The sequence below is a fragment of the Rhinolophus sinicus genome, linkage group LG11 (assembly GCF_036562045.2).
Source record: "Rhinolophus sinicus isolate RSC01 linkage group LG11, ASM3656204v1, whole genome shotgun sequence".
NCBI lineage: Eukaryota > Metazoa > Chordata > Mammalia > Chiroptera > Rhinolophidae > Rhinolophus > Rhinolophus sinicus.
In genome coordinates this window covers 37,228,908-37,246,566 of record NC_133760.1, presented here as the reverse complement: position 1 = coordinate 37,246,566, position 17,659 = coordinate 37,228,908, and the positions used below count along the sequence as shown (strand labels likewise).

Genomic DNA, 17,659 nt, shown 5'->3' with positions numbered 1-17,659 from the left:
TTCCGAATTTGGGTGCTTATCTTGTGCTTGTGTAGAGGAACCCCACGTGGGAAGGTCCTACTGAGACACGTCAAGGTGACGGGGCATCAGACAGCACCTCACTTTCAAATGGCTCAGGAAAACAGATTTGGGCTGCATTTCCAATTTTTCTTTAATACTAAATTTATCTCAAATTAAAGATAATGAAAACCAGAAAAAAAAATAGCATGTATTTCAGATGGGCTTTCCTCTGAAAGAGGATTTGAGGATGTTTACCACAAAATAACATATTTATAAAGAAAAGGCATAATATTAAGGATAAGAGAAAATGGGAGAATGAAAATAACACAGAGAAGGAAAAAAACTGAAATCATTTTCAAATGTTAACATTTTCCTTTTGGCTGAGTTTAAGAAAAGCAAGTTCACTTTCATCTTATGTACTGACTTCCGTAACCTATTCAGTTATGAGCCTTTGGAAAGCAGTGAGATTTGCCTTTGAAAAACATTTTTTACTAAGTCCTCTCTTGACCGTCTTCTAATATTTTGATTAACATTTTTTGGTGGAGAGTGCATTCTCCTTTGCGTTCACCACAAAAAAATCTAGAGTCAAACCCAGGTCCTTTCTTCAGTCTTTATTATATTAACAGCACTTCAGCCCAGTCATGATTCACATGGTTCTTAATTAATTGTATTGTTATTTGAATTCCTATGTGATGTACTGTCCTTACAGTTTTAAAGCGCTTATATCCCCAGCTTGAAAATAGTGTAACCCTTCACCCAAACTTCTCCTTGTCCAAATCCCATCCCAGTTCTTCAATTTAATTTGCAAAGTATACTGACCTCAAGAGCTCTTGTATCTTGGAAAAATATTAACTATTATAAATACGCAGCAGAAACACAGCACTCATGTAAACAAAATTCCCTAGAGACAGTATCAAAGCTCAGTAGAGCACGCTGGTTAAACCCAGGGGAGGTCAAGTAAAATGTCTGGATTTAAATCCCAGCTCCTCCACTTAATACCTGGATCTGGATTAGCTATTATTTGCCCCATCTTTCTGTTTAAAAATAATGGGAAGGAGGGAAGTTCGTAGTGGTCCTAGCACTGTAGGCTTGTTGTGAATATGAGAAGCATTTAACACAGCTTCTGGCACGTAGCAACTTTTCACTACATACTGATCATCGTTAGAGGAGTCCTGAATCTAAAAGAAAACTAAGAAAAGCTCTAGGGTCATGTTTTAGATTAGGTTGGGTGCAAAAGTAATTGGGGTTTGAAAGTTTAAAAATAATTGCAAAAACCGCAGTCACTTTTGCACCAACCGAATATAACTGCGCTCAACAACGCCACGATGCCTGTCAGCGAAAGCCCTAGGCAGACCCCCTTCATCCACAGCTTTGCTCTTCGCGGTCTCAGACACCCACAAACAACCACGTTCTGAAAATATTAAATACAAAATTCCAGATGTGATTTGAGAGAGAGACCAATTCACATAACTTTTATTACTGTATATTGTTACAATTGTTTAATGGTATTATTGGCTATGGTTGTTAATCTCTGACTGTGCCAAATTTATAAATTAAACTTTATCATAGGTCTATATGTATAGGAAAAAAAACATAGTGTATACAGGATTCGGTACTAACCACAGTTTGAGGCATCTACTGAGGGTCTTGAAATGTCTCCCCTGTGGATAAGGGGGCGGTTACTGTATTTGGCTTTCTCATCTCTTTACTTCTAACTTCACTAATATGTCCTTTTGAATAAAGTAGGGTTCGTTCCAACATGGACATTTGTGAAACATGAAGGTAAGGCTTCTTGAGCATTCATATCAAACAGGTAATTTATGGACTCATACTAGTAGAAGTGACAGATGGTTATAAAGGTTGGTGCAAAAGCAATTGCAGTTTAAAAGGTTAAAAATAATTGCAAAAACCGCAATTACTTTTGCACCAACCTAATAATCTTTGTTGGGCGCTAACGCTATGCCCAATGCTTTAAAAATAATGATGCGATTTTTCAAAAACTTTTTTAGGTAGGGATTATTGTGCCCACTGTAGAGCTAGAGCAAATTAGTTTTACGTGGATTATGCCCCTTACACAAGTAGAAGGCAACTTTGCCACCAAATAATATGAGATTCTATTTTAAAGTCAAATAAAAAGCTTATCTTACCCCAACCCAGGTAGAGATATAAAATCAGGGTTAAATACCCATCACCCCAAATTATAATAGCGCTAAAAATATCTATTTAAAGTCTCTTGAAATTGATAAACATAGGCATTTTTATGCCTATTGATAGAGATAAAAATTTCCCTTGAAAAACCAACTTCAACAATGCTAGTGTGGTATCCACAGTAACAATCAGACAAGATTGCACGTGGCTCTTTAAAGTGAACTCTCATCGAGTTCTAAAATTCACAGAATATCAAAGAACTACTCATATATCTCCAGCTTCCAAATAAGATATTTCTAAACTAATGTGGCTGCCATTTGGGCAGATATCTATGTGTGTATTGTCTTGACAGCTTGTCAACGGGCAGACAGTTCTTGAATATCACATTCATTTCTATTCAATATTGGTAAATTCCTCAATCAGAATTTTCTTTCTCACTTTCTGCACCGTGAAATCCCCCCAGTCCTCGCTGGCTTTCCACACGGTGCACAGGTGCAGGTGCCAGCGTTTCTGCAGTAGCAAAGGAAGGAAAATGAAAGAAGGAAGGAGGGGAGAGAAGAGACAGGCTGAGAGAGAACGGTGGTAATGGGGAGAGAAAGGAGATGGCCGCTGACCTTCATCCTGATATTCACCTTGATGGGAAATGAAGGGGATAATTCACACTTGACAATAAAATACTGCAGCTGCTTCTGCTTCCTTTAACCAAAGAGGTTGGGGTCAAACAGAAACCAGACACCAATGCATAAAATCGATATAGAAGGAAAGGTCCAAAGGTAAGGTGGGAAATAGACTAACAAAAACAATTTTGAAAACCACACCAATTATTGAAAGTTTATTTACCGTATGGCATACCTTAACCTTGTATTGTATCATGCAATTCTCACACAATGAGAGCAGGATGGAAATTACCTTAGGCTTGTACCTAAAGAAAATAAGCAATAATTTGACCTCCCTGAACTTCAAAGTCAACCAGGTAATAAGGGATGGAACGAAGATTCAAAATTGTATCTGACTTCAAAACCCACACTTTGAACTGCAGCACAGTCTATGTAGTTTTTGACAGAGAGGTCACAGACAATACATTTAGAAAAATAGTAACTCTGTATATGTTAGTGTAGCTTTGTTTTTCTTTTAGTCTCCACTCTAATCAAGAAAAATCTTTTAGACAGAAAAAAATCATATATTGTATATTTACCAGTGCACATACACTTTGCGTTACGTAGCTAGTATCTTCAAAATCCTTCTTTTAGCTCAAATCGACCTTGAAGTCTGCAGAACATTTTTGTGGTGGTGGGCGGGGGGGAGGGGGAGTTCTTACTCAAAATATTTATCAAGCACATGACTCATATACACAGAAATAGAAGCCTGTGACACATTTACAATAAATAGATATAGACTTGTCCATTAAGATGTAGAAACAATAATGAGGCAAAAATAACAACTTCCCTGTTAATCATTTGTTAGCAATTAAAATAAAGTGTTGTGTATGTATTGTAGGTGCCAGTATTACTCTAATCTGGATGAAAAGATGAACGAGGCAAGTTCTCTGCCCTAAATGAGTTGATCAAACAAGAGGAAAGAAAAAGGAAGGAAGGAAGGAAGGAAGGTAGGAAGGAAGGAAGGAAGGAAAGGAAAGTTGTTTCTTAGTTTCTGTTTACATGTCATAATCTAAACAAAGTACACACATGGAGATATTTTTGCTTGTTTGTGGGTTTATTTTAGTGCTGATGGTAAATGATAGAGACATAACTTACTGCTAGAAAACCATAGATGTTTCCCTAGAATAAGTGTTATTTCAGCCCGCCATAGAGGAATGGTGTAATTTGGAGAAGGAAAAAAGTATATTAAAAGGAGAATTCCTTGCACAAGAATTAGACAAAATAGAGTCTTAGCAGGAGAAATACATTGTAAGATGTCAAGACCTGCAGTCAATTCTGATTTGCTGCCGCAAGGGTTATATCTACCAAAGTTATATTGTAAGTAAGAAAGAAGAGATCGAATGTGAAGCCAGGCTGTTTACCTAACTCTGATCTTCAATTTATATCTCTACTTGTGCTTTTTATTTGTCTCATCACGTCCACCTGCTTCTAATATCTGTAATTTTGTAGCATAGCATGTATCCTTACAGGTTTCCTTAAAAGCAATTTAAAACAAACTTGGGTCTATATTATATCCATTAAAATGATTTTTTGTGATTTTATACTCTGAGTTTGGCCCACTAATCTTGTCAGATAAGGAAGAGCTTTAATATGCCTCCACTTATTGTATAAAATCTGAGATCAGCGGTTTCCCGGATCAAGGCCAGGGTTTGGGGATAAATAAGCACATCCAAAAAATGAAAACAAAACAAAACAAAAAGTAGAAAATCAAGTTTTGAAATATATACTGCTCTATAAAATGTAATGGACACTTCAATGGCTCAGAAAAAAAGTGAGAGTGGTTCACTGGGAATAGCAATGTCCCTAAGGGGAAAAAAAAAACAAAAACAAAAAAAAAACAATTTAGCTAAGGCAACAGCACAGAAGTTTCTGGAACTGTGTTCTTCTAATCCACTCTAGACTCGGCCCACCAGCTCCATTCAATATCTGGCTGACTACAGACCTAGACGGTTCTCTTATTTCTCTATGCACACATCTGCATGAGAATATACACAAACAAATAATTAAACATCCAGCAAATATCAATAGGATTAGCCTGGCATGTTGGAACAAATCTTGATAAATCCGCCTCAGTAACAATACTCCAACTACAAGTCTACGAGAGGAATACAAATTCAGCCTATTGAAGTACTGTCATGTAAGGAAAGATATTTTAATAAAACTGCCTCGTCAGTTCCTATTACTAAGGGACTAAAGCTATTGAGCTGTGGAAGTGAGGCCAAAAAAGGGGATTTGGAAATGCAAATTAGAGATAAGACGGTAATAAATGTCTTTTATTCAGCAACACACCATCCCTGATGCCAGGAGCTATTTTAAAGATGACTCTTAGTAATAGTTCTGTGAAATTGGAAGCATACATACCCAAAATGGACATCTCTGGCACGGTAGCATGATAGGGTCCATTAAGAAACTCCGGAGCATTGTCGTTGATGTCTTGAACTTTGATAATAAATTCAGAAGGAGGCTCAAGAGGCTTGTTCGTCTCCCAGTCCACTGCCTGGGCTGTTAGGGTATACTCAGCCTTCTCCTCTCGGTCAAGTCTTTTTATTGCATGGATATCTCCTGTTATATCATTAATTTGAAAGATTGTTCCAGCTCCATCACCTGATAGGATATACTTGATTTTTTTGCTCCCAGGATCCAGGTCTGTGTGCAGCTAAAATAAAAAATGACACTGGTTTGTGATGGGGCAATTTGCAACATTATTTTTTTAACTACCTCCTGTTTGAATATCAAGTTGGTTCTTCTTACATTAACTGAAATTTCATCAAGTTCTGCAAACGGTAACTATAGAAAGCATCTAGACAACTGTATCCATATGAATCAAAATACAACAATGAAATCATTAAGTTTGAACAGTTAAACAAATTATTCTGACCTGTTTAGTGCAAAGTGACATGCATTTAGAATCATAAAATGATCCAGGAGAAACTACAAAAGTATATGGACTCTTTTCAATTTATTAATAATTTATTTAAACTTATTATTAGCTACCTTTTATAAATCACTATTTGTGTGCCAAGAACTATGTGAACCATTTCTCATACGATAATTCCCTTAATTTTTACCAAAAAAGAAAAAATCAAAGTGTTCAAATATTTTATATGAAACATGAGAAAAAGGATGTGTGACAAGGCACAAAATAAACTCCCAAGGTTGATATTTTGGATTAAACATGGTAGACCCAGATTCAACTCAGATCTGCCTGCTGTACAAAAACAAAAATAATTCTAATAATCAGATGTATATTAAAATCTTATGTTTGTCTAGGGTGTTATTTTCCTTGTTTCATACAATTCTTCTGGTTCAGGAAAATGATTCCCATTTTATGAAGAAGACTGAGGCCAGAATATGGGAACACGTTTTCCAGAAATGGGACCACTTTGAAAAATAAGAACTTTGTAGCAGGGATTCAGATCCATCTCAGGTCATGGAAACAAACGTTTACTGAACATCTACTCTACCTGAAATGTTTTGGTAGATACTGGCCAGACATTCCCGGGCTTTAAATTTTTCAGTTTACTCTCAAGAGGGAGACTGGAGTGTTTGGATACATGGGCTTCTTTTTATACTCTCTTGACTCCTGGTAAAAGCACTAAAATAAACCAAAAATCTATTTCTGTAGTTTGAATTTTCCAGAGAAAAAAAATCATTGAATTATAGTTGCACAATATTGCTTAAATGCATATGTTTTCAGTTTAACTCTGTTATTTAAATGCCAATATAGTTCCACTTACTGCTCCATGAGATTTTAAATACTAGTTTCTTAGAGAGAAAAAAAATTGTCTAGTGGAAAAAAAACTCTTAGAAACTCAAAAGACGTTGTATTCTCTTGGAATCACCTCTATTCAGAACAGGCTCTATCACTTTCTTCGCCAATTTAAATTATATTTAGCGCTTCAGTAAATGAAAAGAAAAGATTATGAAAAAGACATAAAGTAGCAACAAAGAATTCAAATGCATCAATATCTCCAACTTAACTTTTGAATATTTTAAAAAGTTAAAGCAGAAGATCACATCAAATATTTATTGAATCTCAAAATGTATCCCTTTCGTTTATTGTATTAAATTTATTAACAAGAGCAAATATTGAAATGCCACTTTAGCTTAATGAATGTGGGATTATAATTCATTAATGTGATATTAATCCCAATTTATGATCATTTTAATTTATGTGCATTTTAACATTTCCATTAGCATTTTTATTAAAAAAAGAATATTTGAATAATATATCATTCCTAGAGTTTTTCCATTTATACACAAGGCATTCCTGAGACATAGAAGGTATTGGTAAGTGTCTCTCTCGTCCACAGCATTTTTGTTATTAAAAATGAAGCCTTTCAAAAAGCGATACTATTATGTTAGAACGAACTTGTGCTATATTTTTCTTACATTTGTCAACTGGTAAATTAGTATTATAATCTTAACTTAGGTTTTGATGTTTCCCTTACGTTCAGAAATAACTGAGTGAGAAAAAGGGAAAAAAGAAACGTAGGTTTTTGAAAGACTAAAACACAAAGCTAAGATTCAGGTCTAACTATAAGGACTGGAGACATTACCACACTTATTTGAGCTTCAGTGACTCTGGGTACAATGTGGGGATAAAACATCTGCTCTACAGAACTGAGTTTCAAATAGAGATAAGCTATTTGAAAAATAGACAAAAATGGAAGTGGACATATTAAGTGTGCAATAACTAAAACCATTTTACTTCACATTGTATTCAACCATATACAATTATCTGAAAATATTGTGATAAGCCCAGTTGCAACCTAAGTGAAAGCAAGTTCCTGAGACTTTATCCTGAAAATATGCTCATAAAACTGAAAAAAAACAAACAAAAAAAACCACACAAACAAACAAACAAAAACCGCTTAGTAACTAATTCTTCTTTCTTTTGGAAATTCATTTTTAGCAAATCTCAGTAAAATCCAGATCCCTGGCCTAATGGTAATCTTGAAACATAGACTGTTGTATTTCCATATTCATTAGTGTCATCCTATTAGTTGTAACACACACACACACACACAAACACACACACGCATACACACACGTTCTTTCACATGGCGTTCAAGTAACTGAACTGGCATTACAAAAGAAGCAGTAGGTGTGTAAGAACAGCAATTTACAGGCAGCAAATGCTCATAAGACTCCCAGTCTGGACGTCAGAAGGACTCTGGGTTTACAGTGTCCAGCTGCTACTTTTCCCGTTGGTCTTCACATAAATCTGTCAGAATCTGCTCGCTTCAATGCAACGACACCATTCCTATCAATGTATCCCACCTCAGGACCCTGTCTGTGAGATTCTGGGACCAAAGGTATCCCAAATGCACCAAATGCTCACACGTGTGCATCCTTGGGAAGTATGAGGACCGTCTCTGTCAAAGGCTGCTTCTGATTAGAGCAGGGTCAGGGCCACGTGCAAGCTGGCCTGGGTGGCGAGACTCCTGGGCCTGGCTGTGATACCCAAAGACCTCACCCATTCATTCATTAAACATGCGCAGAGCATGGGTGCAGACAGCACAGACATGGTCTCTGCCCTCAAAGACCCAGAGGTTAGTGGAAGATAAGCACAAATAAACAAAAAATGTAGAAGACGTATAATAATAATAGTAATAATAATAATACTTATTATTACATATATTGACTTATTATGTGATAAACATTTTATGTGTATAACTATAATGTTATGCTCACCGGAAACTAGAGACCATGCCTCCATTCATCAATGAAACAACAGATTCAGAGATTTTTTTTTTTTTTTAGAACGCTTTTCTACAGACAGCATTATCAGCAAGTGGCAATCTTAACAGCACGAGTTTAGAGTAAATCTCCTGGATTCAAAGGCATGTGCTAAAAGCTATGGTATGGAAAGAAGAGAGGCCTGTGAGAGCTGTATAAGAACCTTACTCAACCCAGAAAGTGGAGTGTGGAGGAACAGAAAAAGCCTCCCCAAAGAAGTAATGAGGAAAACCTCAGCTCTCAGAGAGGGAGGAAATGCATTCCAGGCACAGGTAATAAAAGTGTAGGTGAAGATGCCGCGGTAAGAGAAAGCGTGTACTAAGTTAGATAAACTAAAGATGATTTAATGGGGCTCGAGCACTGAATCGGGGAAAAGAGAGGGGGCAAGAAATAAGAATAGAAATGAAGGCAGGGGCCACATCCTGTCACCCTGTTGAAACCAAGTTACAGAGTTCGGATCTGACCAGTAAAGCACCAAGAGTCCATAGACACAAGGTTTCAGCAAGGAGCCTCACATAATCATGGTTTTGTTTTAGTAACTTCACAGTGGTTGGGTACCTATAAGCAAAGGTTCTGGAAGCAATGGGAAGAGGAGGTCAGACAGAACACACAGATACCAATTCACAAAGCTGCCTCAGTTTAGCTTCTCAAGTTCTGCCTGCAGCCGTATGTCACATCTCCACGCAGAGGAATCTCCAGGCTCTCTGCTGACTCCCTGCAGCCTGGAGAAGCACAGGGTGTCTGGTGTGTGGTGAGAAATCCCAGAATCTCATAGTAAGCCTTTGATTTCAGGGATCATAACAGGATTGCTGCATAACTGAGCTGAATTGTACGAGTTTAATTACACCCTCACCATGTTCCATATATTTGCAGAATACTCTCCAATTAAAATACGAGTTTATACTCTAAAAGTCACGGAACGAAGCATTTGCATCTTGCATTTTCATTCTCCTTTGTATCCCCATTGCCTGGTGAGGGATCTCTCAAATTTCGGAAGCTCAAAAATATAGAGTAAGGTGAATGTGAAGGAAGGGGGGAAAAAGCACATTTTCTCATTTTCTTTTCAAAACAATGATTTAAAGAAGAAGAAAAGAGTTTAGTAAAGTTAGGCCCAGTGGGCTACAATCATATCCAGTTCCCTCAAACATGTATTCAACTTGAGCACACAGCCTAGGAACTGAGCCATAGTACATGAGAATGCGGTTGCCAGGATGAATGGATGGTCAGACAGGTGGGTGGGTAATGGAAGAATGATAGATGGATAATACATGACAATTATCTGGTACTCACACATCACTGTTCTCACCCCCCAACCTCACCTCAGTCTTTAGTATCACCCATATCTCTTTTATGTGGCTGTTGAAAAAAAAGAAGTACAAACGACTTTCCCCCTTCTCACACAGGATCCCCGAGGGCACTAAAGTACCCCTAGGACAACACAGCCTAGAGAAAATATAGTCTTCTCAGAATGTCCATTTTAATATCAAAGAATGATTTCAATTACCATTCTGATCACCTCTTCTTCTCAAGTGAGTGATGACGAAAAGGTTCAGTGAACTACAGGGAAAATCCTTTCCTCTTCTGAAAATCAGGTAGCTCCGGCATCGGAACTTATTTTGAAGTTCCATTCTATCACATGCTGAGAGAGTTTCTCAAGTTTCCGATATTCCTCTACAGAAGTATCTAAGTTACTAGGTTAGAATCAGCATCTTTTGGAATCCAAAAAGATTACCGGGGAACTCAGTCACTTACTGATATCTACTCTTCATGAATCCACTTACCCTTGGAGAGGATAGCAAGCTTAACACTCTTGAATCAATTTACATCTTAGCACGATATTCTCAGTACGTAGTCTGTGCCTGTCAAGGAGAAACTGTGCTGTTGACTATGAATCTATCAGTGAATTGACTCATAATCTAATCCTTAAGTCACAACCATGCACTATCAAAGATGGCATGAGGGACATTGACACAATATGAGTTTTTGGCCTAAATCTTCGAGATGAGAAAGAATATAGGACTTGGATCTAGATTAGGGACATATTTAGGCTGCCAGGAGAGTGAAAGAGCAGGTAGAGAAAGAGAAAGAGGGTACAAGAGTTCCCTTCATGTGTCTTGAGTCTCCCCTCCTCAAACATCAAAAGTAGACTTGAATTCTGCTTATTTTAATTTAATAGTTCACCCCCCTCTCCCCTCACCCTCTGGTAACCACCAAACTATTGTCTGTGTCTATGAGTTTTTTGTTTATTTGTTTGTCTTGTAAGGGTGGAGGGAGGTGGTAGATGAGGGTAAACGGGATCCAATATATGGCGATGGAAGGAGAACTGACTCTGGGTGGTGAGCATACAGCGTGAGATATAGATGATGTATTACAGAATTGTACACTTGAATCCTATGTAATTTTACTAACCAGTGTCATCCCAATAAATTTTAATAATAAAAAATGTGCGGTTCAGCCCTGTTTTCCACTACAGAACATCTCACAATGGATGCTGACCAAATATGAAATGGCCCACTCAAGAAAGAGTTTGGTCCCACGATTTTATTCGAGCAGACTGAGACAATCACTTGCTTCTGATGTAGTGCTAAATAAAGAAAGCATCCTATGATGGTGGTAGGCGGGTGGGCGAGATCGCTGTGCCATGATGGGCTACGTAGCTTGTAAGACGCCTGTATATGCTGCCATGTTATACTACTACAGAAAACCGAAATAATTCAAATACAGTTATCTTTCATCCAGTCACTCTGTTCTTAGCAGGATGCAGAAACTAATTACATCATAAAACTAAAGCTAGGCAATAGGCATAAAAAACAACCCAATATTTTATTAAGATCAAGTTGGGAATATGCAATTATTCTTGTCATCACACACTCTAAAGAAATAATAATTCCGTGAACTAGTAACAGTTCTCAAAGTAATTTACATATAAGTTGCATTACCCTTAAACTATCTTAAGAGGGGAGAGGCTCAAGAAGAAACAACCCCTGTTAAAAGAATAGAATACAGCATCCCACACTGAAAATGACCTCTGCTTCACAAAAAGATACTTTCTAATGTGTTACAGCAGGCAAATGTGTAGCATCTTGATATCACAGACACATGTTCTTTGCATTCTGTGTCAGTTGCCAGTGTGAGTACTGAACAGAAATGACCTGGCCATGGAGACTAGTGCCCAGAGAAACAGGAAATTGGAAGCAAGCCCAAGTAAGGGAAATGCTGCTTTTGCTTCAGGGACCTGAAAATACAGTTAGAAAAACATATGTATTATCTGTGCTTCTCTTTTAAATGGTAAGTTCCACAAGGGCAGGACTTCTATGCACATTATTCAACATTATCTCCAACAAGCATCATACTTGGCACATAGTAAATGCTCATTAAAGTATAAATGCTGGATATATATGTATACTTTATATATACTGGAGCTATATACTCATATACCAAATTCAATAAATACCATAAATTGACTTTTTCAAGCTCACACAACTAACAAATGAAAGAACCAGATGTGACCTGATAAAGCAGATTCCAGACCATGTACATTTTAGCATAATTCTATAGAGACCCTCCAGAAAGCATAACTAGTTAGTCTGGGGGCCTCCTATTTCTGTAGATGATGAGACAGATTGGAGAAGCCTCTCTAGTTTGTCCTCGAATGGCAGTAGAGATTTAATATAGTATGCATTTAGAAACCACGTCTATGAAACCATACAGGATTGACACGTTTTGTGAACCCATTTATCATATAGAAATTTGACACAGCAGTATGTTCACCTCATAGGAACACAAGGAGGGAATGTTGACAAGGAGAGGCTGGCAGAATGTTTCCCAAGAGACTTCCCAAGCTGACATTCATGACCTTGGCAAATTTGCTATTATCTTCTGTGAGGACCACCGCTTTACAGGTTTGGAGACATGATATGTCAGGCCCATAGCAAATCTACCTTTCTTAGGCAGACCCCATTAAAAAATTACCTAGTCTAATTTTTGTCAGGCAAGGTACTGATGATAACAGCATTTCAAATATTTAAGTTACCATGAGCTAAATTTCTCTCTCTATAAAAACCCACAAACAAGTGGAGCCAAAGTCGTCCTTGATAGGATTAAGATAAAGGAGAATTCGATGGACTAATTCTATAATGATGCCATAGGGAAAAAAATAGCTTAAGTTTGCCCACATTCCAAAAAATGAACTTAAAAATGCTCCAAAAATGCTTAAATTCCACATTCTCAGATTTTCTGTTTTCCTTTAACTACTAAGGTGGAGACTCCCATATTTAACCAAACGATCATTAAAAGGGGGAAAAGGGAGGGAAGCAATGACCTCCCTTCCGTTTGATACATCTTTTCTCATATGTGCTAAAAACAGCCTGGTTAACATATTAAACCTTACAGGTTTGGAGGTCAATATGCTTCTCTCAGGCAACCAGAGATTTATAGAATACTAGTTATGGAACTTAGAATGAGAACCTGATAAGAAACAGAGCTAGACTGGAACCAGCCATAAGACATTGAGGAATTTACTTAGCCTCTCCAAAAGTCAGTTCCCTTATTTGTAAAATGTTTTAATAAGTTTTAATAACCCTACCTTTAGGGTTTTGTCATGATTAAAATGTGACAACAGACAATAGATAAAGGCATGTATATCTTCTAGGAACGAAGAAATTCTGATAAAAATGCTTATAGGTTGGATTTTGTGGAGACTGAATTCTGGAATGATGGGTTGTACCAAACCAGTAACTGCTTTCTAAGAAAAATACACTTAACAACGTATTCTGAGTCAGAATTAAACATACAATATTGATTTATAGTAGAAAGAAGAATGTCACTTCTTGAGTTCAATGACCTAGGTACAATGTGAGCTTAAACTCTCACTTTGGGCATGTCACTTAATCACATATTTGGTACTTATTCACCTATTCACTAATTAATGATAGGGGACATATCTGGAAGTTTTTATTTCTTTTCATTCAGCTTTATTAAGGTATAATTGACAAATGAAATTGAGAGATATTTAAAGCGTACATTGTTTTTGTTTCTTGTTCCTCAATAACTATAAGCCTAGCAGTTGAGGGAAAGTGGTCGATGTGCACTCCGTCATTAAATAAATACTTACGTGGGCAAGAGTGTGGGTGAGAGTAATAGTGGACCAATTACTACAAAGAGACTAGGATGAATGGATCAAGTAGTGGATAAATTGGTTGATAAGCGAATTAAGGGAAGTAGATAGATGGTTTTATTGGAGAATACATTGACAAAGCAGATAATAGATAAAGGGATGGCTGACTAAATAAAATTCTCAGCCATCCTTCCATTTAAGTTCCAGCACATATGAAATACTATGAATCAATGGGTGAATGAACAGATGGACATGTGGTGAGTGCGTGGGCTGTAAAGGCCAGAGGTTCTCACTAAAAGGTTGATTTTGGAAAATCATAACAAATTATTCTGTCTCCGAGCACTACACCTGGTCTACACTAAAGTAGACATAGTTCTTGGAAGTTCAACAATAAATTGCAAGATATTCTTATATAAAGATCTTTGATGTATATTTAATTTTCAACAAAACAATCCCTCCACTAGTTTCCTGAAAAAAAAAAAAAAAAAAAAAACAAGAATAAAAACAAACAAAAACAAAAGAACACTTCTTCTCTCTCGACAGGATGGATGGATAGATAGAAAAAAATATTGTGCCAAATCAATATATAATGTAGTAATATAATACACAGTGTATTAAGTTGGTGCAAAAGTAATTGCAGTTTAAAAGGTTAAAGATAACTGCAAAACCCACAATTACTTTTGCACCAACCTAATGCATAAGGAGGGTAGGATTTAAAAAAGAAACATAGGATTATTATCCAAAGAAAAGAAGTGGATTTTAAATAGATGCGGATATTTAAAACAGGTATTCAGGATATTTTCCAAAGGTCAGTTTATAGGAGAGCATTCAGGTTTTTTGGAAAAGAGGACACTGCTAAGAAAATGTTGTGTGAATGTTCTTTATGTTTCAAATGAACTTTAACCGGAGTACCAGTAGGAGTTAAAAAAGATGAGATGGATATCTGATGTGGTAATCACAACTGCTTACTAAACGGGATGTATCTTGTTATCCAAATAACTGACAGAGCACAGTGGGAAAGAACCCAGTGGATAACCAAATGACAGATATCTACTTTATCTGAAATTCTGTATTTATAAAGAGACTGGGATAATCAAAATGCCATGAACTTGCAAGAACATTGCAATTGAAGTTAAATACATAAAGCTGGGGTTTAGTTTGGGCCATAAAACAGAGTGCGACGTTAGCAAACCATCTTTTTTCTGTGCTCAAAAAGCCTGATAATAACTTAGCTGTGTGATTCACTCCTGTCCCTTGAGCACTGTAAACTGTCTCCTTCTAACCAAGAAAGAGGAAGTTCATGAACAAAGCTCAGATGTAACAGAAATAATATGTTCAAGTTTCAGCCATGACTACTCAATGGGTAGATGAATGATTTGATGGATGAATGGATAAATGTGTTGATAAGAGAATTACAAAGAGGCGGATGGGAAGTAAACGGTTTTATTGGACAATGTGTGGGTGGAGGAAAGAGTAGATGAGAGGATGGCTAACTAAAGAGATTCACAAATATCTGTCCTTCTAAATAAATGACAATCAAAAGACCTGGTTTGGATTACAACTATTAGGTGTGATTTGGACAAGTTACTTCAATGTTCCCTATTTTAGTTTCCTTTTGTTAAAATGACACAACAAGGCCATCAGCACCATTACCAAAAATAAGATCTCAGATTGTTGCACGGAAGCATATATGTGAAAGTTTTTGTTTTAACTCTTGCTTTCCCAAGTACAATGATCTCTATAGTGAAGATTTGAAAATGGAACTTTGCATCATACATTTATCAGAATTAGATGTTAATAATATAGCTTGCAGTGCTGTGTGTGTGTGCGTGCATTTAAGTGTTTGTGTGTTTATGTATGTTTCACTACTCCACCTCCATTCTGCCAACAAAACCTGGAAGTTCACTGAGAAAATATCAAACAGTAAAACAATACATGTTCAAGGAAAACCTGAAAACTCAAGATGCTTTCTTACTTTCCCCACTGTAAACAGATCTATAGATCTGTTGGAACTGTGTACATCTCCTGCTTCAATAACAATAATAAACTTATGAAAATAAACAGATTATTTTGTGTCATCTACAAACAGAAACAAAACTAATCCTTCCCAGTCCTCTATTAGGAGCTGAAATGTGTTCCCTCAAAATTCACAGGTTGAAGCCCTAATCCCCCACATCTCAGAATGTGACTGTCTTTGCAGGTAGAGCCATTAAAGAAAAGATTATGTTAAAATGAAGCTAAAATGGGCCTTAATCCAATCTAACTGGCGCCCTTAACAAAGAAGTTTGGACCCACAAAGAGAATCAGGGACGCACACGCACTGGGGAAGGACAATGTGAAGATACAGGAGAAGATTGCCACCTGCGAGCCAAGGTGAGAGGCTTCGCAAAACTCATGTCGTTTTTAGCCACCGTGTTTGTGATTATTTGTCATAGTAACAACAGAAAACATATATAATATTTTTGATCAATACAATAACAGAATTGATAAGTTTACATATCAGGTATCTAGCGACCTTGCATCTTTTCTAATGATAGCTTCCTTAATTTATAAAATAAGGGAAGGGGTACTAAGTTGCTTTACAGATGTTTTATAGTTTAAACAGGCTGTGAATACTTAGACACAGCCTTCCCTTTTGCATAGCTATTTTATATTGTCAGTGTACTACCACAGCTACCTTGTCAGTAAATAGTGTTACCACAGCCACCCAGGCACAAGGGGTAACCCACTCATTTGCTTATTTACCTATTTTTTCAAGACCATGGAGAGTTTCCTTACATTGGATACATTCACTTCCCGTTGTAGTTAAGTATCACAACAAACCTATGAGGTACATACCAGACACCTCATTTTACAGATTAAGAAACTGAAGGTTAGAATATTAAGCAATTGCTCAACATCACATATAGTGAAAGAGGGAGAAAGGATTCCAATCCAAGTCTATCTGCTTCTCACTCACGTCTGTTTTATTGGCTTAATGTTGTGTGCCAGACCAAAGAAAGGGGAACCAAATAAAAGCACCTGAAAACAAAGACTGCGCTGATCATGAAACTATAAACTGTTTGGTGATTTTTTTTTTTTAAACATACATTTCATTCAGCATAATACCCACTAGGTTCATCCATGTCATGTCAGACAGAGAAAGACAAATGCTGTATGGGTTCACTTATCTGTGGGATCTAGAAAAACAAAAGCAACGCACAAACAAAACATAAACAGACTCACGGAAACAGAGATCAAACCGATGGTTCTGTCGGGGGCACGGGTGTGGCAAAAAGGCAAAGAGGAATATAGTTTGTAATATTGTGATAAGTTTGCATGGTGACAGATGATGACTAGACTTGGGTGGTTATCACATTGGAAGGTACATAAAGGTTGAATCACTATATTGTACACCTGACACTAATATGCTACTGTATACCAACTATACTCAAATTAAAAAATATATGTAGCCAATAAATAAATAAATAAATAAATAAATAAATATTTGAGAAAAGGAAACATACATTTCACATATTACCTGTTTGTTTAATAAGAGTCTTGTGAGAATTGAAGTCAAGAGTTGTCATTTCTCTGGCACAGAATAGGAAACAAGAGTCCTCCAATGACCTCGGAAAATCTGTAACACCCAATTAACACCTGAGTGCGAGATCCCCAAACACCCCTATGGGGAGGAGCCTAATAATAGAAACCTCCCCAGGGGGCGGGGAAAGGAAGGAGAGAACTTGCCCTTGGCAGTAGAAAAAGCTTTGGGGAAATCCAGCAAACCTAGGAGACAGATACGGGGTGTGTGTGTGTGTGTGTGTGTGTGTGTGTGTGGGGGGGGGGGATTTACACAACACAAATGTCAGACTAGAGAATTGTTAGATAAACTTTGCAAATCAGAATCTATCAATGGGAAATAGCCACGCAACCGATCATGGATTCATACTTTCCCTGAAAAACAAAAGTAAAGTAATACCACCTTCTCCTGTACACTCTACATTAATAATAT

The 17,659-nt window shown here is 37.0% G+C and overlaps 1 protein-coding gene across 4 annotated transcripts in view; it reads right to left on the bottom strand.

Moving 5' to 3' along the window:
* CDH8 (cadherin 8) overlaps nucleotides 1-17,659 on the bottom strand; it is a 324,676-nt gene that overhangs the window by 209,813 nt on the left and 97,204 nt on the right. For all 4 annotated transcript variants that reach the window (XM_019755067.2, XM_074314784.1, XM_019755057.2 and 1 more), the window contains exon 3: nucleotides 5,169-5,463. In XM_019755067.2, the coding sequence (XP_019610626.2) occupies nucleotides 5,169-5,463 (295 nt within the window). The remainder of the gene's footprint in view (nucleotides 1-5,168; nucleotides 5,464-17,659) is intronic.